Source organism: Podarcis liolepis, assembly GCF_965112155.1.
Source record: "Podarcis liolepis genome assembly, chromosome: 18".
Lineage (NCBI taxonomy): Eukaryota > Metazoa > Chordata > Lepidosauria > Squamata > Lacertidae > Podarcis > Podarcis liolepis.
In genome coordinates, this window is record NC_139572.1 from 590,273 (window position 1) to 614,537 (window position 24,265).

At 50.6% G+C, this 24,265-nt stretch overlaps 1 protein-coding gene across 10 annotated transcripts in view; it reads left to right on the forward strand.

Moving 5' to 3' along the window:
• MAST3 (microtubule associated serine/threonine kinase 3) overlaps positions 1 to 24,265 on the forward strand; it is a 49,526-nt gene that overhangs the window by 1,079 nt on the left and 24,182 nt on the right. Inside the window, exons 2-7 of one of the 10 annotated variants that reach the window (XM_083483607.1) lie at positions 5,661 to 5,692; positions 8,598 to 8,675; positions 21,581 to 21,669; positions 22,159 to 22,234; positions 22,785 to 22,805; positions 23,333 to 23,411. In XM_083483607.1, the coding sequence (XP_083339733.1) occupies positions 5,661 to 5,692; positions 8,598 to 8,675; positions 21,581 to 21,669; positions 22,159 to 22,234; positions 22,785 to 22,805; positions 23,333 to 23,411 (375 nt within the window). Of the gene's footprint in view, positions 1 to 5,660; positions 5,693 to 7,248; positions 7,360 to 7,599; positions 8,025 to 8,597; positions 8,676 to 14,778; positions 14,910 to 21,580; positions 21,670 to 22,158; positions 22,235 to 22,784; positions 22,806 to 23,332; positions 23,412 to 24,265 lie in introns of those variants that run through there. The other 9 variants (XM_083483608.1, XM_083483604.1, XM_083483609.1 and 6 more) reach the window with 9 other exon arrangements.

Here is a 24,265-nt window from a genome sequence, read left to right on the forward strand (position 1 = left end):
CACCCGGTTCCTGAAAGGGGTGTCTGGCTGGCCAGGGATTGTAGAACTGCACAGTCGCAAGGGACCCCCAGGGGTCATCCAGCCCAACCCCCTGCAAGGCAGGAATGTGCAGCTGTCTCGTACGGGGATCGAACCCACAACCTTGGCATTATCGGGCAAGACTTAGATAGGCCACCCTTTGGGTGCTTTTAGGTTCTTAGGATTCCTCAATGGAGCCTCCATGGTGGAGCCAGTCTACCTTAGAAAGCGGAAAAGGGCTCTACTCTCGCCTCCTGCTTAGAAGGAGGGGCTTCTTTCCATTTGGGGTGCCTGGTGAGGACAGGTGGCTGGGCTAGGGACCTGATCCAGCACCCTGGACTTCCTTATCTCCATATGGAGCCTCCAGGAGCAATGGCAGTCTACCTTGATTTCTAGGTTCTATTGTGAGGACTGGCACACCTTTGGCCTGATCCAGAGGCAGCACTCCTTTTAAAAAAGTTTCCTATTTGATTTCGCGAGGAATAATATTCCTGCAAATATTAACATTTTGCACTCGGTTCTCCAAATCTCGAGACTTCCCTCCTCCCCTCCGTGGATTCGTTAAGAAAGTTTTCCAACTCCATATGATAAGTCCATCTAGTCCACAGTCCTCCGTTAAATTCAAAGTCTTATGTATTGTGGCAGGAGCTGCTTGAAGCCTCTGAAAGAGTTCAAGTGTTCTTTCAAATGCAATCTCTATTTGTCCCAGTGGCGGATTTATGAATAAGCTAAACAAGCTCTAGCATAGGGCCCCACTCTCTTGGGGGCCCCCAGAAAAAATTAAAGGGAAAAAACAACAACTGGATGTACATTTCCAAAATATAAGATAAAAAAACAAATGAAATAAAACAGTGTTTTGTGTTTCGTAGGCTCCTCGGATGTAAGTCCTGGGCCCCGCCTGCTCCCTAAAATATCCCTGCTTTGCTCCTTTCTATATATAGGGTGCCGACATTCTGCTATTTATCATTCTTAGTAGTTTGCATCACATATTTACACCTCTGATTATTTCATGTTATAGCAAGCTTCGACAGACTAGATGAGGAGTCTATTGTCTATTGTGTTTCCAAAGGAACTTTTGTTCTTGCCCAATGTCCACGTGTTTGCATTGTTCTGTTTGTTGCGAATAAAAAAAAACCATTTTAAGTTAGACCTTCATCATTATTTCACTACTAATATGCCTCTTCTTAATTGTATTTCAGTTCAACCATTACATATTTTGTGATGTGCAAATGTCTTGAGATACCTATGCGGTCCATAAATTACCATGGAGCATATATTCAACACAAAATACAGTGATAATTTGTTGTTGACAAAGGACACCTGGATATATAAAAGGCCCCGTTATCTTCAGGAGCTGAGGGCTGCGTCGAACCTCAATCTGGCCCTAATTTGTCCCATTCTCTGTTGAGGTTTTGATCCTCCCGATTTCCCCTTCCCATCTCTTGCATAGTCCAATAATTTCGTCTGCCCTCGTATCTTATCATCTTTCCAGCATCTTTGCAGCTGCTGTAGCAAAAACAGGAACAGTCTTTTCTTTTCCTTCGGTGTCTCTGCACCTCCAATTCCTTAAAAAAACCCTGGCTTTGTAACAAATGTGATTTTTAAAACATTTTTTCCAAGCCGTTTTATATCATCTCAAGTCCGGAAAGGTGGGGGAATTGGCGTTAGGGAGAAGCCAGCTGGGCCTTTTCCCCAAAACGGCCACCAGAGGCCACTGGTGAGCTACGGCAGAGGAAACAGGCTGTACCAATTGCCCTCCCCATCTTGTGTGTCCACCCCCCTTGGCTGTGTTTGCATGTGTGTTTGTTTGTGTGCGTTACACAGACAACCTTGCAAGCGACTGAATCGCCTTGGGCAAAGGTCTTCTCCATATTCTCCCCAGCCCTGATTTAAAAAATAAAATTATACTAATCACGGAACCCGTGGCCTCAAGCGACAATAAAGGAGATTCCGACTAGGACTAGCTAATCGGGGCAAAGTATGGTTTCCGACTGGGTGGCGGAGGGTTGGGCTGGATGACCCTCGGGGAGCCCTTTCCAACTTCACAAAGTCCTAGAATCGTCAGGCTTGGAAGGGAAGCCAGGGTCATCTAGCCAATGGGGAGGCCGGATCCGACCCCATCGCCTTCTCAATCCGGCCCCCGGACGGTCCGGGAATCAGCGTGTTTTTACATGAGTAGAATGTGTCCTTTTATTTCAAATGCATCTCTGGGTTATTTGTGGGGCACAGGAATTTGTTCATCCCCCCCCAATATAGTCCAGCCCTCCCACAAGGTCTGAGGGACAGTGGACCAGCCCCCTGCTGAAAAAGTCTCCTGACCCCTGGAGCCTAAGCTATAGCCTGTTTAGCTTATACGTAAATCCGGCACTGGCATAAATAGATATATAGATGAGAAATACTGTAGATAGATAGATAGATAGATAGATAGATAGATAGATAGATAGATAATATTTTGGAAATTTACTTCCAGTTATTTCCCCCCCTTTGAATTTCTTTGGGGGGCCTGCAAGAGAGTGGGGCCCTAAGCTATAGCCTGTCTAGCTTATACGTAAATCCGGCACTGGCATAAATAGATAGAAAGATAGAAAGATAGAAAGATAGATAGATAGATGATAGATAGATAGATAGATAGATAGATAGATAGATAGATAGACAGATGATAGATAGATAGATAGATAGATAGATAGAAAGAAAGAAAGAAAGAAAGAAAGAAAGATAGATAGATAATATTTTGGAAATGTACATCCAGTGGTTTTTTTTCCTTAAAAATTTTTGGGGGGCCCCTAGAGAGTGGGGCCCTAAGCTACCTCTTGTTTAGCTTATACGTAAATCCGGCGCTGCTTCTACGGTTCGGTGAGCTGTCTGGGTGTTTGGGGAGGGGGCTGTGGCGAAGTCGCCCCCTTGTCCCCGATTCCTTGAGAGCCCTCTCCCCCCCGCCAGCACCCAAGGGTGCTTTGTGTGTCTGTGTGTACCAGGAATCTGGGGTGACGCTGAGGACATCCTTTGACCCTGATCGTCCCTGGCAGCCCCCCCCCCAGGCTGCCGAACAGAGCCCTGCTCAGCTGTCCGAACCCCAACATGGCAAAGCGAGGAAATCTCTCCTGACATTTCAGACAATTTCGCTCCTTCCTTTGGGGAGGGAGGGAGGAAGAGGACGGGGTTTTTTTCTGCCGCGCTTTAAGCAATAACACGGGGCTAACAAAATATATATAACCTATATCGTTTCACCGTTCTTCAACAGAGAATCTATGATGGAAATGCAAGTGGTAAAATAAATCAGTTTTGTAGGAGCAAAATTAGAGAGTCCGTCAATATCACAGAGGCAAAACAAGTCTTCGGTGGTCGCGATCCTGTAATCGTGAGATAAGAGAAGCTCCGAGCGTAGCAATTCTTAAACAGAGAATACGTAATAGAATCAGGGTGGATAAAAATCTATTATTATTATTATTATTATTATTATTATTATTATTATTAGGTTTTTTATTTAAATCAGATTTTTAAAATAAAATGCTTTTGGAGGAAAAACCTTTCGAAAGATTTTCTGTTTAAGTTATGTTATAGTCCAAAGGCTATTCATCAGGAAATAAGGATTAGCTTTAAGTTTTTCATGTGCGCTAAAACTCAGTCTAAGCTTTTTTTAAAAAAAAATCGTCTAACCACATCAGTTAGCAAACATGGATACATGAATGTTATTGTTTTAGTTAAACAAATTGTTTAAATTGTTATTAAGGAAACGATTCTTTTTCTCCTTCCAATCAAGTACAGCAGAAAGGTTGCCCCAGTATAAACAGTTAACTTATTAAACCTCACCATTTATTTCTAGGTAGTATAACCAAATCAGTAATGTTTGATATAACTGTAAAAACTGCTCTGAAAATTTGTCATTCCAAAAACGAAACCTTCGTCTGGTTGTAAATATGAAGAAAAGAATCCGATTTAAATTTTTTAAAAATCCGATTTAAATTTTAAAAATCTGATTTAAGTAAAAAAATAATATTCTGAATTTTTGGATATATATATATATATTTAAAACCATTGATTTTTATCCACCCTGCTTTGGAAGTGACAACACACCTCCTGCTCTTATCATCCATTCGACGACCTTCGCCCCACACCTGCTGGCAGCATTGCAGGGAAAGTGCGCCCTGCCCTCTGTGGCCTGGGACAGTCGCTCTGCACGTGCTCAGGAGGCGGCGGCTGGGGGGGCAGAAGGCAGGGCCTTTGGTCCCGGGTGGGGTGAGAAAGAGAGAGACGCGCAGCTCAGCAGTGTTTGCACTGGCCCTTTGCAGGTTTGCAAGCAGGGAGACTTCACCATAAATCCGCCTTCTGCGTGAAAAAATTGTCCAGTAGCACCTTAGAAGCCAACTAAGTTTGTTCTGGGTTTAAGCTTTCGTGTGCATGCACACTTCTTCAGATACTAAGGTAAAGGGACCCCTGACCGTTAGGTCCAGTCGTGGCCGACTCTGGGGTTGCGGCGCTCATCTCGCTTTACTGGCCAAGGGAGTTGGCGTACAGCTCATGTGGCCAGCAGGACTAAGCCGCTTCTGGCGAACCAGAGCAGCGCACGGAAACGCCGTTTACCTTCCCGCCAGAGTGGTACCTATTTATCTCCTTGCACTTTGATGTGCTTTTGAACTGCTAGGTTGGCAGGAGCAGGGACTGAGCAACGGGAGCTCACCCCGTCATTGCGGGGATTCGAACCGCCGACCTTCTGATCTGCAAGTCCTAGGCTCTGTGGTTTAGACCACAGCTAGAATAAAGGTAAAGGGACCCCTGACCATTAGGTCCAGTCGCGGACGACTCTGGGATTGCGGCGCTCATCTCGCTTTACTGGCCGAGGGAGCTGGCGTACAGCTTCCGTGTCATGTGGCCAGCATCACTAAGCCGCTTCTGGCGAGCCAGAGCAGCGCACGGAAACGCCGTTTACCTTCCCGCTGGAGTGGTACCTATTTATCTACTTGCACTTTGAGGTGCTTTTGAACTGCTAGGTGGGCAGGAGCAGGGACCGAGCAATGGGAACTCACCCTGTCATTACGGGGATTCGAACCGCTGACTTTCTGATCGGCAAGTCCTAGGCTCTGTGGTTTAACCCACAGCGCCACCCATGTCCCCCAGTAGCACCTTAGAGGCCAACTAAGTTTGTTCTGGCTACAAGCTTTCGTGTGCATGCACACTTCTTCAGATACTAATTTGTGTTTATTTGTGCTTCGTATTTGTAAAACCAATCATAATAATAAAAAAAACCCTTAGAGGCATTGAGAGCAGAGTGCGGGAAACCAGTTTTTGGAAAGAAAATTGTATTAAGTCTGTCTGAATCTGTGGCTGATTGGGTAAAATTTGGAAAACCGATTCGGAGAAAGAGAAAGAAATTCAAGGCGCCAGTCCTCATGCTTAGGCTAATTCAAACAAGGAGCTGCCTCCAAGCCAGTGTTGCCTACACTGGCTGGCAGTTTCAAAGATGAAGTTGAACTTGCCAAGCGAATTCTCTAACCACTGAGCCACAGCCCCCCAAAAGACGGCATACCTCTCCTCCCATCCTTGAATGCGCTGGGGCTCGAGGGGTCTGAGCGAGGCCGAAGGGGCGGCTGCAAAGTCCCGGCGGCCTCATCCTGACTGTCTTTTCCCCCTTTCCTTTTCCGCAGAAGGAGCTGAGCCTGCCTCGCCGTGGGAAAACGTGAGTGGGGGGCTCTGCCCCGCGTTTCGGGTTCTGCGTCGCGTCGCTCGGGCTTCTGTGGGCACCCAGATAGATGCCTCTGGAGGGCCCACAAGCTGGCCAGCCTGGCCAGCCTGGCTCACTTTAGGGGTTTCCTGGTGCCAGAGTATTCCAATAATAATAATAATAATAATAATAATAATAATAATAATAATAATTTATTATACCCCACGATACGGTCTGGAGTCTGTATCGTGATATCGGTTTCATGATTTTTTGGCCTGGTGATATATTTGCAAATCACGATATGTGTGTCTGTGTTTTCTGGAAAAAAAATCGCAATGTGGGGGAAACTGTGAAGCCCCAATAGCTCCATCCTTATACCAGACAGCGTCATATTTAGCTGGCAATACAGTGTGATGTTGAAAACCTACTCCATCCTTATTCAGACATCATGATATATTGATATATCACAGTTTGGCTGGTGATACATCACAAAGTTGAAAACCAGATACAGTACTGCCCAGCCCTACAATCAATCAATCAATCAATCAATCAATCAATGGGATATACAACCAGAAACAGTAGCTAGGCCTCTTTTCAAGAGCATTAGAGGGGGCTGGACTAGACGGCTCTCGTGGGCCCTTTCGGCTCTGCCGTTCTATGATTGTTATACATTTTCCGGACGCCCCAGGATCATATTCTAAAGCATCTGTGTTCTGTGTTCCAAACCAAGCCTTGCTGGCAGTTGTTTTCATTTTGTTTTCCTATGCAATAAAAAAAAAAAAATCGGCGCAAGCAAATTCCTGTTCCAAAAGTGTGGCCCGCAGAGAAAAGTTCGGGGACCCTCGAGAATGTCCGAAGAGCCTTTCCCAGCCAATGGGTGCCTCGCCCTCGAGAGCCTGCGAACCGGTGCCCCTTTGCTGTCTCATGTGGCGGGGAGTTCCACAGTTCAGCTCCCTGCGGCGGCGGCGGCGGCTTTTTAGGCGATAGTTTCTCCCAACCTGTTTCCGTGTCGGAATTGCTTTCGAGATTGGTTCTGGTGGTTTTCTCGCTTGTGCATTCCCCGCAGAGTCGGGAACCCAGGAGAGCCTCCGCTGCTGCCAACCCGTGTGCGCACTACAGAGCTAGACGAACCTCCGTACTGTACAAGTCTCTTGTCTCCGCCCACGGCCCCGCCGCGACCAATTCACGGCCCTGGCACTGAAATTTGCGGGTGCCCGGCCCCTTGGTGGGGAATTTGGTGGGTGCCCGGGCACCCAGCGCCCCCGGGCGTTGGCACCTATGCGCCCGCCCCTCTTGAGAGCGGCGGCGCCCCGAGCCTTTTCCATTGGAGAGGTCGGGTCCCCCCGCGGGGACGCGCGCCTTTCTCTAAAAACCTGGCGACCTGGCGCCTCGTTGCTTGCGCTTTTTTAATTCCTAGGGGGCGGCGGCGCGCGCTCCCAGCACCCCCACCCCAGGGCTTTTCTGTTCCTCCCAGTCCCTCTTCTCCCTCCCTCCCTCCCTCCGAGGTTGGGGGGGGGAGGAGGAGGAGGGCCGGGTGGGCGGGCGAGCGAGCGAGCGCCGGGGGAAGCCGCGCCAGGCGAGCAGAGCGCGGCGGACGCGCCGTCGGGGCAGCGCGTTGCCACCGGGGTCACCATGCAGGCGCGCCGTGCCAAGCTGAAGATCCCTTCGCTGACCTTGGTGGAGTGAGTTGGGGGGGGGGCTCCTGGGCGCCCCCGCTCAGGGAGAGGGTGGGGAAAGTGGGGGAGAGGTTCCAGCGCCGGCAGGCAGCGACCCGGGGGCGCTTGGAGAGGCGCGCACGGCGGAGCGCTCGCTTGGCACCGAAAGCTGGGCAGGGCTGTGGGGTTGGGGGTCTTTCTCTCTCTCGCGGCCCCTCTTTCTGCCTTCGGGGGATCCCTCTCCTCCCTCCCCTCTCCCCTCCTTCCATCCCGGGGTCTCCAATGACGCACGGCTCGGTTGCCAGGGAACCGGCTGCGGAGGGAGGGGGCGGCGGTGATTCCCCAAAGAGAGAGAATGAAAAAAGGGCTCTCCGTGGCTTCTCCCACTCCAAAGCGCGCCTCCGCCTCGGGGAAGGGTCCCGCAGAGCTCATGCAGCCCACCCCGGGGCTGTGGCGCCCTCCGCAAACCTGCCAGGCGGCTCCCCGTCCGTCCCCCCCACCCCCGACTGGCGAGAGGGTTGCCCGGGCGGCGCCGCTAAGCTGCCTGGGAGGAGCTTCGCGGCTCCGCTTTCCCCTGATTCAATTTTATTCCGATTAAAAAACACGCACGCAGCAGATGCGAGGCTGGCGGGGCTGGGAGAACACCACCTGTTGAACCTCCGCCTGCCACGGGGAAGGAAAAGGCGTTTGGGGTAGGGGCGAGAGCGCCCGGGGCCTGGCAGTCTGGGGTTCGAGTCCGCTCCCCCCGAAAATCACTGCGTGGCCTCTCTGAGCCTGACCTACCTCTCAGGGCTGTTGTGCGAGATGAACCAGCCTCGCTATTTTTGAGCTCCAAAAAGCAGGGTATAAATGTAGCAGCGCCCCAGCCCCCAAGCTTGGGATATGAAGAGGCCCTCTGGGCATGGGCAGAGTGCTCCCCGCCCCGGTCTCCCCAGATCTTACAAACGGGGGGGGGGGGCTTTCCAAGATCTTGTCACCTGCGAGGAGCTTCATCTTTCCCCCTCTCCACCTAATACCCCATTGCCCCCCAACTTAGGGCTTCAACGGCACGGCGCCAAGGCAGCGCTACAGTTCCCTGCTTTGGGAATCGTAGCGCTGCGATGGGATATCCCTGGACGTGTAAGGAGCTGTCGTCTCTAGATGGGAGGGTGGGTGGCAACGCACCGGGTCCCTGTGATTCCCCCCAACTCATCTCCTGGCGGGGTGGGGTTGCGCCTCTGACCCCTATTCACACCGCGGCCTCCTTGGCTCTCTTCCTTCTGCAGCCTCTCGCCCGGGAGCCAGAGTCCGACCCTCCTCAGCCCCCGGAGCCCTCTCAGCCCCCTGGCGTTGCACCCCTGGAGGTAAGAGACCCTAACCACGAGTGGGGAGATGTGTCTTTTCCGTGCAGTGGGAGGGGGGGGGAAAGGAATATTATGTGCTGTTATGGGGTGCAGCGCCACCCACGTCCGTGTTGCGAGGCGGGTGCCGAGGAAGCGCTCTCCTGATTGCTCCGTCGCTCTTGGCAAAAAACAAAAAAGGGGCAGCCTGGTGTAGTGGTTAGAACCACGGTTCAATTACCTGCACTCTCTCTCACACCACAAAGGCAGCCTGGGTTGTTTGTGCAGAGGAAACAGAGGGGGGGCAAGGCCAAACACATCGTCTTCTGCGCCGCTTCTGATTCCTAAAAAGAGAGCCTCCATGGACAGGACCGGTCTACCTGGTGGCAAAAAATAGGCAGTTCTTCCCCTGGTCTTGCTTGCAGGGGCCTTAGCTGCTTAGCCTCTGCAAGGACTGGGAGGGTGGGCTAAGATGTCCCCCCCCTTTGGGCCCGATCCAGCAGGCTTTCGCGGTGTTCTCGTAAGCTAGCGGGAAGGTTTGATGCGGCCCTCCGCTCCTGAAGGTAATGGGGTCCTTTCTATGCCCAGCTGTCCTTTGTCAACAACAATTTTTTGCTGTTTTTGTGTTGAATAGATGCTATATCAGGCATAGATAAACTTGGCCCTCCAGATGTTTTGGGACTACAACTCCCATCATCCCTGACCACTGGTCCTCTTAGCTAGGGATGATGGGAGTTGTAGTCCCAAAACATCTGGAGAGTCAAGTTTGGGGATTCCTGTGCTATATGGTCATTTATGGACCTAATAGGTATTACATGAGGGACGCGGGTGGCGCTGTGGGTTAAACCACAGAGCCTAGGACTTGCCGATCAGAAGGTCAGCGGTTCGAATCCCCGCAATGACAGGGTGAGCTCCCGTTGCTCAGTCCCTGCTCCTGCCCACCTAGCAGTTCAAAAGCACCTCAAAGTGCAAGTAGATAAATAGGTATCACTCTGGTGGGAAGGTAAACGGCATTTCCGTGAGCTGCTCTGGTTCGCCAGAAGCGGCTTAGTCCTGCTGGCCACATGACCCGGAAGCTGTGCGCTGTCTCCCTCGGCCAGTAAAGCGAGATGAGCGCCGCAACCCCAGAGTCGGCCACAACAGGACCTAATGATCAGGGGTCCCTTTACCTTTTAGGTATCTCAAGCCATTTGCGCATCTTGCCCTGCAACCAGTCCATGCAGAATGTCGGCACCCTATATGTAGAAAGGAGCAAAGCAGGGATATTTAGGGAGCAGGCGGGGCCCATGACTCACATCAGAGGAGCCGACACAACGCAAAACACAGTTGCTGGATGTAGGTTTTATTTTATTTGTTTATTATCTTATATTTATGTACATCCAGGTTTTTCCCCTTTAATTTTTCTGGGGGCCCCCAAGAGAGTGGGGCCCTGAGCTAGAGCTTGTTGAGCTTAGACGTAAATCCGGCACTGGCGGGACTTGTAGCACAGCAGCACCCGGCGGTCCAAAGGTTCCCAAGGCCGAGGGAGGAGCGGTCGCCGTGGGGCAGGCAATCTCCCCGTCCCTCTCCGACTCCTTGGCCAAGGCCGCTACCTCCTCCGATGGCCTCGCAGGGCGGATTAATGAATAACGTGAGCGCCTGGTAATTTCTCCCTGTCTGAGAGAGAGAGAGGGAACGTAAGCGCTTGCGTTTTGATGGGCGCAGCGAAGAGGGAAGAGGCGCTGTAACAGCTGGCAGCCCTGGGAGGGCAAAAGGAAACATATTTGCTTGTTTTTATTTGAATATTTGTGTGTTTTATTTGAATATTTGCGTGTTTTATTTGAATATTTGCATGTTTTATTTGAATATTTGCGTGTTTTATTTGAAAACTTGCGTGTCCATGGCTTAGTGGGCTAGGGCAGTTGCTTGGCATGTAGAAGGACCTCAGGTTCAGTCCTTGCTTGGCCCCCGCCTGAAACCTAGAGAGCCGCTGCCAGCCAGTGTAGGAAGAATAGTCCGCTCCGTGGCCTGGCTCAGCTTCTGTTCGGTTCAGACAAAATATTAAAATACTGTGATACATCAAACATTAAAAGCTTCCCTCAACAGGGCTGCCTTCAGATGTCTTCTAAACGTCTGGTAGTTGTTGTTCTCTTTGACATCTGGTGGGAGGGTGTTCCACAGGGTGGGTGCCACCACCGAGAAGGCCCTCTGCCTGGTTCCCTGTAACTTGGCTTCTCGCAGTGAGGGAACCGCCAGAAGGCCCTCGGAGCTGGACCCCGGTGTCCGGGCAGAATGATGGAGGTGGAGACGCTCCTTCAGGTATATTGGGCCGTTTAGGGCTTTAAAGGTCAGCACCAACACTTTGAATTGTGCTCGGAAACGTACTGCTAACTCTGGAGAGCTTTGAGACTTCCCCCTCCGCTCAGCGGGTGGCCTGGATTCGCACCCAGCTCCAAAAATTGGCTCTGCCTTTGTAAAATCAAAGCGGCCAGCGGGCCAGAGGCGTCCTTTCCCCCCCTCCCAGAACTCAGTCAATGCTGCTCTTTGGTTACGAAACGATTTCAGGAATCGATCCTTTCCCCTGCCGAACCCTCACGGCCGGCCAAATTGTGGCAGTGCTTTTTCCTCTTCCCTGGCCTTCATTTTTTCCCTCTTCTCCGGGTCTCATGAGGGACAGAAGCTTGAGCTTGGGGCAAAGGAGGAGACACCCCCCCCCCCTAGTTTTTGCATCAACTCAACATTAGGAAGAACTTTCTGTAAGAGCTTTTTGTCTGAAAAATGTTGGCCTTCTCCTTCCTTGGAGGTTTTTAAGCAGAGCTTAAAATCGCCATCTCTGCTGGATGCTTTAGCTGAGATTCCTGCATTGCAAAGCGGGTTGGGATGGATGACCACTGGGGTTCCCTCCCCAACCTGCCGATGTCTCCAAAGTCCCACCTTCCTGCTGCAAAGAGCACCAGCTCTCTGAACAAACAGCGATGGCGGTTTTGGAAAGAGAGTTTCACATCTGCAACCTTTATGCGCCGCGCGGCAGGGGCAGGGAGGGGGGCTGGCATGCGCCGCAGGACTTCCTGCGCACGAGGGAGGGAGGGATATATATGCGCCTGCATGCGCAGCCCGGCTCTCTGCCACCACCACCCCCCCGCGCAGGTCAGCTGGACAACCGTTGCCATGGAGAGACAGCCTTCAACCGCTGCTGGCTTGGCGGCAGAGTCGGCAGTCGCCTTGGCCCTCCGCCACCCGGCTTGCCTGGCGGCTGCTCCCCCCCACAGTTGTCATGTGCGGAGAGAGAGAAAGAGAGGAGACAGGGAGAGAGAGAAGGCATTGTTGAATGGATGTGTGTCAGAGAGACCTGGGTTCAAACTCACAGGAATCTTTCCCCCTGCAACTCCAAGGCTTTAAGCCTCCTTCCTTCCCTCCTTTCCTTCCCTTCCCTTCCCTTCCTTCCTTCCCTTCCTTCCTTCCTTCCTTCCTTCCTTCCTTCCTTCTCTTTTTTTCTTTCTCTCTCTCTTTCTCTCTCTCCCACGTTTTTCTCCTCACAGTAGCACTGGCTCATGTGTTCTGTAGTAACCCGCTTTGCTTCTTAAGGCCACAGCTCTCCCATCCCTGCAAAACTGCACCATGGGCTCTGTAGTGATTTTACTTGGCTTTGGTTTCAAATGGCTTTTCCTATCACAGCGATGCTGGCATCTTGGGCTCTATAGTCTTAGGCCTGCAGAGGTTTCCAAACTTTTCATGTCGCCGACACGCTTTTTTAGACATGCATCCTTTCACGACACAGTAATTCAATTTTGCTATAGCAAACCCAGAGCTTAAACTAACCCCCTTATAAGAGATACGGCTGCAGTGGTACCTATTTATCTACCTGCACTTTGCCGTGCTTTTGAACTGCTAGGTTGGCAGGGGCAGGGACCGAGCAACGGGAGCTCACCCCGTCATTGCGGGGATTCGAACCGCCGACCTTCCAATCAGACTGGGTTTCCCCAGCCACTCTGGGCAGCTTCCAACAAATTAAAACACAGCAAGACATCAAACATTAAAACCTTCCCTTCAAATGTCTTCTAAAAACCAGATACAGTGGTACCTCGGTTTAAGAACAGCCCTGTTTACAAACTATTCGGTTTACGAACTCCGGAAGTAGTGTCCTGGTTTGCAAACTTTACCTCGGTCTATGAACAGAATTTGAACGGTGACAGGGCACTGGTGGCGGGAGGCCTCATTAGGGAAAGTGCACCTCGGTTTAAGAATGGTTTCGGTTTAAGAACGAACTTCCAGAACAGATTAAATTAGTACACCGAGGTGCCACTGTAGTTGTTTATTTCCTTTTTAAAAAATATATTTTTATTAGTTTTTTTTAACATATCATTTTCAACAGTAATTAAACATACTTTTACATCTTATTCAAATTTTTGACTTCCATCAATTCTGATTGAAAATTTTCCAATCTATTCTCTCAGTATGCATTTCTTATCTTCCCTATTACATTTCAAACTCATAACCAATATCTCTCTCTTTTTCTACTTTGTAACACTTCGTATATTCCTCCTTACAAAACTTCTTGTAGTCCTGCTAACGTAATTTGTTGATTACAGTTGCTCTTCAAATAATTCATATACTTCTTCCAATCTTCTGTAAATCTCTGGTCCCGCAGGTTTTGAATCCTTCCTGTCATTTTGTCCAATTCTGCATAGTTGTTTATTTCCTCGACATCTGGTGGGAGGGCGTTCCACAGGGCAGGTGCCACCACCAAGAAGGCCCTCTGCCTGGTTCCCTGTAACCTCGCTTCTCGCAGGGAGGATTCAGAAGCACTGCTGCCTGCAAGCATTGAGGGCAATGAAGAGTCATCATAGCTGGCAGCCATTGACAGCCAGGCCTTCTCCCTGAGTTTGTGAAATCTTTGAAAGCCTTGCAGGTTGGCCGAAGCGCGTTGCATGCTTTCACTGTGCGCATACATGAAGGAGGCCTTTCTCTAATTTCTGTCCTGATTCTCCCAACCTTGCACTTCAGGGATGCGCGAGGAGAGAGGGAGGAATGAACCCTTTTTCTCTCCATGTCGTGCTTTGTTGTTGTTGAGTCGTTTAGTCATGTCCACCTCTTCGTGACCCCCTGGACCAGAGCACGCCAGGCACTCCTGTCTTCCACTGCCTCCCCCAGTTTGGTCAAACTCATGCTGGTCGCTTCGAGAACACTGTCCCACCATCTCGTCCTCCGTCATCCCCTTCTCCTTGTGCCCTCCATCTTTCCCAACATCAGCGTCTTTTCCAGGGAGTCTTCTCTTCTCATGAGGTGGCCAAAGTCTTGGAGCCTCAGCTTCAGGATCTGTCCTTCCAGGGAGCACTCAGGGCTGATTTCCTTCAGAATGGAGAGGTTGGATCTTCTTGCAGTCCATGGGACTCTCAAGAGTCTCCTCCAGCACCAGAATTCAAAAGCATCCATTCTTCGGCGATCAGCCTACTTTATGGTCCAGCTCTCACTTCCATACATCACTACTGGGAAAACCAGAGCTTTAACTGTACGAACCTTTGTTGGCAAGGTGATGTCTCTGCTTTTTAAGATGCTGTCTAGGTTTGTCATTGCTTTTCTCCCAAGAAGCAGGCATCTTTAAATTTCGTGACTGCTGTCACCATCTGCAGTGATCATGGAGCCCCAGAAAGTCAAATCTCTCACTGCCTCCATTTCTTCCCCTTCTATTTGCCAGGAGGTGATGGGACCAGTGGCCATGATCTTCGTTTTTTTGATGTTGAGCTTCAGACCATATTTTGCGCTCTCCTCTTTCACCCTCATTTAAATCCTCCTTACTTTCTGCCATCAGTGTTGTGTCATCTGCATATCTGAGGCTGCTGATATTTCTTCCGTAGTGCTATCCTTTTGCAAACCTCTCTCATGTAGTAGCCTTTTCCTCGCCACCTCTCTAAACTGGGGGGGGGGGGGAGAGAGATAACAACAAACCCCAAACGTTGCGCGTTTTCCAGGAGTCGCCGCATCCCGGGGATCGTTTCGGCGACCCATATCTGAACCGTTTCCAACCGATTCCCCGGCGCACGTGGGAAAGGAATTCGGGGGCGGGCGGGGGTTGGTGTGTGTGTGTCTCTCTTTGCTGCGCAAATCTCGGGAGGGGGCGCTGCGGAGCGCCCTGGGCTGGGAGGCCGGCGGCCCTCGGAAGGCGGTGACGGCGCCCCGCGGGAGGAGGAGGAGGAGGAGAAGGACCCGTCGGTGGCCGGCGATGTCGGACCCCGGTACTTGGGGGGCTCCGCTGGGCGCCCTCAGCCAGCGCTCCAAGAGGTAACCAAGGCGGAGGCGCGCAGCCCAGGAGCCAACGGAACGCTTCCGGGCGCAATTACGCACCGAGCGGAGCTGCTTTTTGGAGAGGGAGGGAGGGGAAAGAAGCGCCTCGCCGGAGAGATGGGGGAGGTGTTGCTTGCGGAGAGTTTGCTCTCATCCTCCCCGGGGGTGGTGTGCATTGCACAAACAGCCCCCCACCCCACCCGCACGGGTGCTTTTTGGGGACGTTCCCCGGCGCGCAAAGCTTGCAAAAGGGTTTAACAATCACATACCCAGAGGCGCCTCTCCTCTCTCGCCTGTGTGTGTGTGTGTGTGTGTGGCGGGGGCTTTTGTGCAGGAAGCCCCCCCCCCGAAATATTATCTTGTACCCTAATTTCTGGGCTGTGACTTTTTTTTATTAATATATTATCCACCCAAAGTTCTTCGTCTCCTTTCTTTGTGTTTTTATCTCTCGCTGAGAAACAGGCTGGCTGTTTCTCTTTCTTCCTCTCTCTCTCCCCCCCCCCCGTTAATCTGTGTGCGCTTGTACAGATTAGGACATAATCCCCTCGGCCAGATTGTGAGGGGGGGGGCTGGTTTGGACCCGGAGCATCCGAGGTCACCGATCTCCTTTGCTGCTCCAACTTCCTTCCCCCTTCCCACCCACCCCCCCAAAAAGGCAATGTGAGGTTTAAGGGGGAAATTCTTCCCCCAAACTCCCGGATTGTGCCCTAAAATGAACCCTGGATCATTGGAGGGGGGGCGATTTTTCTCGGGTGAGAAGCAAGGCTGGTTCCTGACTCAAGCTCCAAGGATGTGGGGGGGGGGGCAGAATTCCTGGAATGTGGTGGGAAAAGAGACGACTTTCAAGGATGACCCCTCTGCCGCTGGAGGCAGGAATGAGGTCCAGTCGCTGCTTTTCGCTGGTTGAACTGGTTGGCCACTCTGAGGACAGGAAGCCTGACTGGATGGGACCCCCCCCTTGGGTCCTGATCCAGCAGCCAAGCTCTTCTCGGTTGCTTAGGGTTCCTCAGTGGAGCCTCTTTGAGCAGAGGCAGTCTACCTTAGGACGGTGGAGACGCAAGGCTTTTTTTTGCTTTCGCATTCTGCTTGCTGGTTTCCCTTTGGGTGGCCACGGTGAGGACAGGATTTTGGGCCAGGCAAGCACGCCTCTGGGCCTGATATTTAGATATTTAAAGCACCCACAGAGGAGAGGAGGGAAATCTGAAGATTCGGAAGAATCCTCGTTCTGTTTCGAAATCTAATTGTGTTAAACGTGTGCGGTTTGTTTTGTAAAACCAGTAAAAATCGTTTCGAAAAGAAGAAGAGGAAAAAGGAGGTTATTCGCACCGTGTGCAGCTCCACTACGGGCCGAGATTTAGCGATGGGCATCAACTTGGGTGACTCTAGAAAGGAGATTATACAAATCCAGGGAGGATCTGTGGCTACTGGCCAATGGCTCTGTTGTCGCTGCTAAAGGCAGGAAATGCCTCTGAACGATGATGCGCTAAGGTCCAGGTTTCGGGCTTCCGTTTTGGGGCATCTTAGCGGACACTGTGAGGACAGGAGTCGGGACTATATGCCCTGATCAGCTCCTGTGGGACTCTCCTTACCTTCGCTTTGTGGAGAGGGAAGGGGTCACACTTGCCGCATGGAGCTACCAACCCTTTCGGACGTAGATCAGTCTTCGAAATTCGCCGGGCGCATTTTACACCTGGCTGCCAGCCCCTTGCAACTGAGTGAAGATGCCCGGGTGGCCTGAAATCTCTGCCATTTTGGGGGTCCTTGGATCCGGACCGTTTTCGCACCTCCCTGTCCTATAGAATTCCATCCCTTCTATTTTATCCGCGCCGTCGGAATGGATTTCAGGAACCATATTGAAAAATAGCGACCCACAAATCCGGCCCACAAATGGCAAGGAGGCGTTCCGTTCTGGCAACCGGAACCCTGGTTTAAGGAGCCATTTATCTAAGTTTGTAATGCTTTTAAGATACTCCCACCTTCATCAAGGTAATAGTAATAATAATAATAAGTTTATTATTTACACTCCATCCATCTGGCTGGGTTTCCCCAGCCTCTCTGTGCGGTTCCCAACAGAATATTAAAAACGCGGTATAACATCAGTCATTAAAAAGCTTCCCTAAAGAGTGCTGCCTTCAGATGTCTTCTAAAAGTCATATAGTTCTTTTTTTCCTTGACATCTGGTGGGAGGGAGTTCCACAGGGCGGGCGCCAACACCGAGAAGGCCCTCTGCCTGGTTCCCTGCAGCCTTACTTCTCGCAGGAAGGGAATCTCCAGAAGGCCTTCTGGAAATGGACCCCGGTGTCCAGGCTGAATGATGGGGGTAGAGATGCTCCTTCAGGTCTACTGGGCCGTTTAGGGCTTTCAAGGTCAGCACCAACCCTTTGACTTGTTCTCTTCCCATCTCTGCCATATAGAAAACTCGCTGCGTCCTAAAAATTTGCTGCTGTCCCCCTTGGGGCTTTGGGGCTGCTGCTTCCACCTCTGAGTTCAGCCTCTGCCCCAAACATCTCCCCTCCAAAGTAAGCCCAGCGGCATTCTGTTGGGACTTACACCTGGGTCAAAGGTTCTGGGATCCGGGTCGTATTATTTTAAAATAAGTTAAACCAAAGGTTTTTGGGCCTGAGCCTCTGACGCATTGTCTGGCTCCGTTTTGCAGCGATTGGGAACTTCCTTTTTGGTTTTGAATCGGCGGCGGATCCTTTCGCAAGCGAAGCGTCTCCGCGCCACGAGCGGAAGAGGTGGCTGTTCCTCTCTCTCTGCAGTCGGGCCTCTGCCCCTTAATTCGTTCTTTCTTTTACACTCCCCTCTGTGAGAAATTTAAACTGCCAAACTCCCCTCCCCTCCTCTTTTTTTGGCTAAGTCTCCATACACAGCATACTTTTAAAGCACTCGGCTTCCAACGAAAAGAAAGTCCTGGGAACTTTAGTTTCAGGGTGCTGGGAACTGTAGCGGCGCGAGGGATAAACTACAATTCCCGGAGTTCTTTTTCTTGAAAGGCGCAGCTCAACGTTGGCTTTGAGATGTGAGGTTGGTTTTAGTTCTATAGGGAAGTGTTTCTCGTTTTGAACAAGCGGAGCGACGCATCGCTTGGTTTTTTTATTCCTCTGTTGGGAAATTGAGGCTGTCCGTAAATGGAACCGAAAGGGAATAAATTGGCGATCGATTAATCGGCAAATCCCGCGGTTGGGAGCGAGGAGGGGGCTGCTAGCTCTCCAAGCTCGGAGGCAGTGATCCTTTTTTGAACTGGGAAAGAGCCAAGTTCGAATCCCCCCACGGCCCTCGGAAGCCAACCGCTGCCTCTTCTCAGCCTGGCCTACCTGGCAGGACGGTTGTGCGGATTACGAACGAGGAGGTGCAGAACCAACACCCTTAATTTCCTCGGCCGATGAACGCGATCGAGGAGCAGGGCTTGGGGTGCGAGATAGCAAAACCGTGCTTTGCGTTTGGAAACCTGGGTTCGGTACGTTGGCAACCCTCGAGAGCAGAAGCGCGGGGCGGCCTGTGCGTTTGGCAACGGCAGGGCACCACTACTGCTTTTGCACCCGAAGCAACTGGGATCCGCTTGTGTGAGAGAGAGGCCAAGATCCGCAGAGGAAGAGCCTCTATTTCCTGTTTGTGCGGCTGACGAGAAAAGGCCCTGGCAGCTGCTGTGCTCTGTGCAACGGAGCCGATTTGATCTTCCCTCTTTTCGCCTTCCTCCAAATGTCGGGAAGGGGCTGCGTGGCTCAGTGGTTAGAGCATGTGTTTCTCTTTATAATAATAATATTTTTTTATTTGTATCCCGCCCTCCCCGGCCAAAGCCAGTCTCAGAGCGGCTAACAACAGGTAAAAATAGCACAGCGTACATAAAATCACACCGTCAAGTAATTAAAATCCATTCTAGAATCAATTCAGAATCAAATTAATGGCAACCATCGGTTTAGAGTTTATATAAATTAAAATAATATTTATTGTACATCAATTAACTTCAGTTTACATATAGCATTTAGCATACAATACACACTACACAGACTTCAACAAACTGGAAACCCAGCCAGGTGGGCAGGGTATAAATAATAAATTATTATTATTACTATTATTATTATTATTCAACATAGTTACACCACAAACTCCAACGTCCGGTTCTCCTCATTGTGTCGTTTAACATTTTGCTGACCTGTACACAATTTGTCGTCATCTTCCTTTCCCGTTTATTACGAAGAAGATTTTATTGTATGCTTTCTCTGTCTTTCAAGATTCATTCTAGGTCTGCCAGGAGATAGATACTATCACACATAGTTTTAAATATATTCCTTAAATACTGCCCATTCTTTATTGACTGAACGGCGCTCATCTTCTCCCTGTCATCCTTGGAGTTGTAAATATCCTGTCATTTTCGCCTTTCGGTGGGGATGTTATCACCTTTCCAATTCTTTGCTATTAAAAGGGGCCGGGGAGCGACCGCTTTGGGTGCAAAATGGGGCTTGGGTGCCAATTCTGGCAAGGGCTGGAACCTGCAGGGAGCCCCTGCGCCCCGTCGGTTTCCTGTGCACCCGACTTCCCCCTTCCCTTCTCCCCGCCGGCGGTTACATAACCGGACAGCGGCCGGCTCTGCTTGCCCGGGGGTGCCCTTAGCACCCTGTGATGTAACCGGGCATTGCGCCAGAGACGGGCATTTTGCAGAAAGTTAGGGTGTCAGGGTTCTATTCTGTTCTAGTCTAGCTGTGGGTTAAACCACAGAGCCTAGGGCTTGCTGATCAGAAGGTCGGCGGTTTGAATCCCCGCAATGACGAGCTGAGCTCCCTTTGCTCGGCTCCTGATCCTGCCAACCTAGCAGTTCGAAAGCACGCCAGTGCAAGTAGATAAATAGGTATCACTCCAGCGGGAAGGGAAACGGCGTTTCCGTGCGCTGCTCTGGTTCGCCAGAAGCGGCTTAGTCCTGCTGGCCACATGACCCGGAAGCTGTACGCTGGCTCCCTCGGCCAGTAAAGTGAGATGAGTGCCGCAACCCCAGAGTCTGGACCTAATGGTCATGGGTCCCTTTACCTTTTTACAGTGGTACCTCAGGTTAAGTACTTAATTCGTTCCGCAGGTCCGTACTTAACCTGAAACTATTCTAAACCTGAAGCACCACTTTAGCTAATGGGGCCTCCTGCTGCTGCCACGCCGCTGTTGCACGATTTCTGTTCTCATCCTGAAGCAAAGTTCTTAACCTGAAGCACTATTTCTGGGTTAGCGGAGCCTGTACCCTGAAGCGTATGTAACCCAAGGTACCACTGTAGTCCGTTTGACTTCCGAAATGTTCGGAAACCAAGGCACGGCTTCTGATTGGCGCAGGCGCCCCGGAAACGATAGCCGACAGCCGTGTCAGATGTTCAGCTTCCAAGAAACGTTCAGAAACCGGAACCCGGTTTTTGGCGTTTGAGAGCCAAGGCATTTGGGAACCAAGGTACCACTGTATATAAAAAAACCCCACAGAATTATTTACAGGCAATGTAATTCTCAGCAGGGAGACATCAATTCTAATCTCAGTCGTAGCTCCAGGCGTCCACTATTGGACTGTTGAAAGCTGCCATCATGAATTGCTTTTCAACATGCCATTGTATTCTGCTCTGGTCAGACCTCACCTGGAGTACTGTGTCCAGTTCTGGGCACCACAGTTCAAGAAGGACACTGACAAACTGGAACGTGTCCAGAGGAGGGCAACCAAAATGGTCAAAGGCCTGGAAACGATGCCTTATGAGGAACGGCTAAGGGAGCTGGGCATGTTTAGCCTGGAGAAGAGGAGGTGAAGGGGTGATATGATAGCCATGTTCAAATATATAAAAGGATGTCATATAGAGGAGGGAGAAAGGTTGTTTTCTGCTGCTCCAGAGAAGCGGACACGGAGCAATGGATCCAAACTACAAGAAATAAGATTCCACCTAAACATTAGGAAGAACTTCCTGACAGTAAGAGCTGTTTGACAGTGGAATTTGCTGCCAAGGAGTGTGGTGGAGTCTCCTCCTTTGGAGGTCTTTAAGCAGAGGCTTGACAACCATCTGTCAGGAGTGCTCTGATGGTGTTTCCTGCTTGGCAGGGGGTTGGACTCGATGGCCCTTGGGGTCTCTTCCAACTCTAGGATTCTATGATTCTATGATTCTATGAACATTAGGTGTTAATTTTGATTTTTATATTTGCAGGCAGGGTCTTTAGTCGGGGAGTGTATTTTTCCATGAGTTTGCAGACATTAGCACTGCCCGCTGTTTTGATTATTTTCATTATCTCGGACACAGATGTTCTCAGGTGTGGAAGACCCCGGGACTTACAGGCATAGGGCGGTTCATACATTTAATTAATTGCCAGTCGCTTTAATTATTTTCTGTGGCTTGGACACAGACGTGCTTGGATACCTTGACAGCTCCAAATAAAATGCCCTTTTGAATAGTGATTAAAATGTTAACTTGCGATTTTATATTGGAAGTTTGCTGCGACTTACGGGCAATGGAATAGAGGTTTGAAATTTACAAATTCCAGCCGAAAGCTAGGAATCCGAGCAGACTGCCTGTGCAGCTGGAGGTTCCATTATTATTATTATTATTATTATTATTATTATTATTATTATATCTGTGAAGGGTGCTGACAGCTGCCTCTCTGGGGGTGGAAATAACCCTTGCAATTAACCCTCGCACGTCTGTCTTTGCTTCCAGCTGCCGACGGAGCAACCGGAAAAGTTTGGTGGTGGGGAGCCCATCGCCCACCCTCTCCCGCCCCCTCTCCCCGCTTTCGGTGACGACAGGTAAGCTGGTTGCAGAAAGCGGGGGCACCCTAGGGCTCCTCCTAGCCCACCCCCAAAATATTCTGTTTATTAATCCAACCCATCAGCAATATTATCCCTGTCGCAGGAGCGCCGAATTTAATTGCATTATGCTTCACACATCATTTTTTTAAAAATGAATCTTTCTCGATTGAAAATCAAAACGCAGCGAAAGTTTTAAAGAAGAGAAAACGAAGCAAAAGAAGCACAACGCATCTCTTACAAAGAAAACTGGAGAGAAATGTTTAAGGGTGTGGAAGAGGACGTCCCAATTTTATGCCTAAATCTGAAAAGTATAAATTAAAAAATGGCAGAGAAATAGATTCCTGAGAGCAGGCCTCTGCTTAAAACACCCAGGAGCCTCTATCGCCTTATGAGGAGTTTTAGAGCTGGAAGGGAACCCCCCTGGTCATCTATCCCAACCCCGAGCAAGCGCAGCTAAGGACGGTTTGTTTCCCCCCCTCTCTGCAGCCAGCAGCAGCAGCCCCCTCGACAGCCCCCGGAACTTCTCCTCCGGCACGTCGGCCAGCTTCCCCTTTGCCCGCAGGTAGGAGTCCCGCCCGCCAGGGGTGGCGTTGGCCGAAGCGAGTCTGCAGGGCGGCAGGCTGTGGAACAACTGGGTTTGGGAAGAAGGGAAACCCGGCCGGGGAGGGGGGAGCCTTTCCCCAGCCCATCCGGAGCCTGAGCCTGGGGCTCTTTCAGCTGCTCTAACCACTGAACATCCTTCCCCAAGCAGCGCCTTTGCTCTCTCTCTCTCTCTCTCCCCCTTTCCCCTTTCTGCCACTCTTTTCACGTGTTGGGAGATTCCAAACTTGGGGAGATGCCAAACTTTCCGGGCATTGCCTTCACTGGTTCTTTCGCCGGGTTGGGATGGATGGCCTTTGGGGGTCCCTCGCGACTCGGCAAATCCCTTGTGCTAAATGCAAAGGCGTATCCCGAATTTGGGGAGGGAGGGTCTTGGAAGAAAGGTACCTTGCTTCCGCTTTGAAGTCTCACCTTTTGCCTCTTGGCTGCCCTTCTCTCTCTTTCTTTCTCTCTGTCTTCCTCTCCCCAAATTTCTCTTTTTCCGGACGCCGCACCACCAATTCCTGGCCCAGCCATGCTCCTCGGACCGACAGGTGATTGGCGCTTCCAAAACCACTTTATTCACCCTTTGGTTTCGTCGCCAGCCACTCCGGAAATGGAACTTTATAGATCCCGCGCCTCAAAGGTGGAAGGAGTTCCTATCATTTAATCATGGAGGAACGGCGGCTGGAGTTACTGGAGAGGATACTCTGGATTAGAGAAAAACTGAAAACAAGAGAACCCCTCTTGCGCTTTTTGCATAGAAGGGAAAACGAATTGATCTATTTCGGGATTTCCTAACCAAGTAGATCAGTTAGGTCGGAGTGGCTGGGGAAACCCAATCCGATGGGTGGGGTGCAAATCATAAAATTATTGTTGTTGCTGAGCGAATGTTTCTTTTATGTAACAGAAAGGCAGAAAAGTCCTTTATTTTTCTCTGTTTGCTTCTCCTGCTTTTTTCGTTTTCCAGTTTTGTTCCCCGCCCCCCCTTTTCTTTTATTCGGATCGGTTTCTCTTCTCGTTGCACAAAAAAGATTTACCGAAACCACTCGCTCGACTTCTCTCCTTCTTCCCTTTCCAGGGCTGACGGCCGAAGGTGGTCTCTGGCCTCCTTGCCCTCCTCCGGCTATGGCACTAACACCCCCAGCTCCACCGTCTCGGTAAGTGGGTCTTTTCCTCCTGCAGTGGGGAGTTCCGCAGGTGTCAGCCCACAGCACTGCCAGGATCCGTGCGCCCATTTGCTTTTTGGGTGGGGTTAGACACGCAGCTGAGACCTAAAACGGCGGAATTGGAAGGCACCCCTGTTTATTTATTTACTTTTCTAATTTCTATACCGCTTTATATTTTTAAGAAGAAACCTCAAAGCGGTTTACAGCGTATTAAATCAATAAAACACCCCTGAGGACAGAATAGGAAATAAAACAAATGTCAAAAAGTGGGAGTCTTTTCTCGCCACTGCCAGGAATGTTATTTCACTTCGGGGGCCGCAAAGCTTTCGAGGGCCGGATGCGAAAAACTTCAAAAAACGGGCGTGCAAATATTGACAGGCTCGTTGCACAGCCAGCCTGCTGTCTCCCTTCTCCATCCAGGCGAGCAACGGGGCATGAGCAGAGTGCGAGGAGGGTGTGGATCGGGGCCAGTGAGGGGTGTTGCCTGGACAGAGGGGGCGTGGCCTGGGGAAGGGGCGTGGCCTGGTTAGAGGATCCATTGGCCAGGTAGAAAGAGAGGGTCCTTAAATACTTAATTTAGACATAATGTTATTCCAAAATTTATCTTTTTCTCAGATCTCACTTATTCTCATGTTTCTTTCAACTAAATTGCTGGTGCCGTGTTGTTTTCAGTCCTGCATCCTTCGTAACACTCATACAATTTACAATGTTTTTGTAAATAGTCCTTAAACTTTTTCCAGCCCTCTTCTGTTTTTTCCTCTGCCCTCCGCGTTCTCAGTCTTTCCGCTCGCTCCTCCGTCCCGAGGACGGCCATTCAGATTTTCCGAGGGTGCCCCTGATCTCAT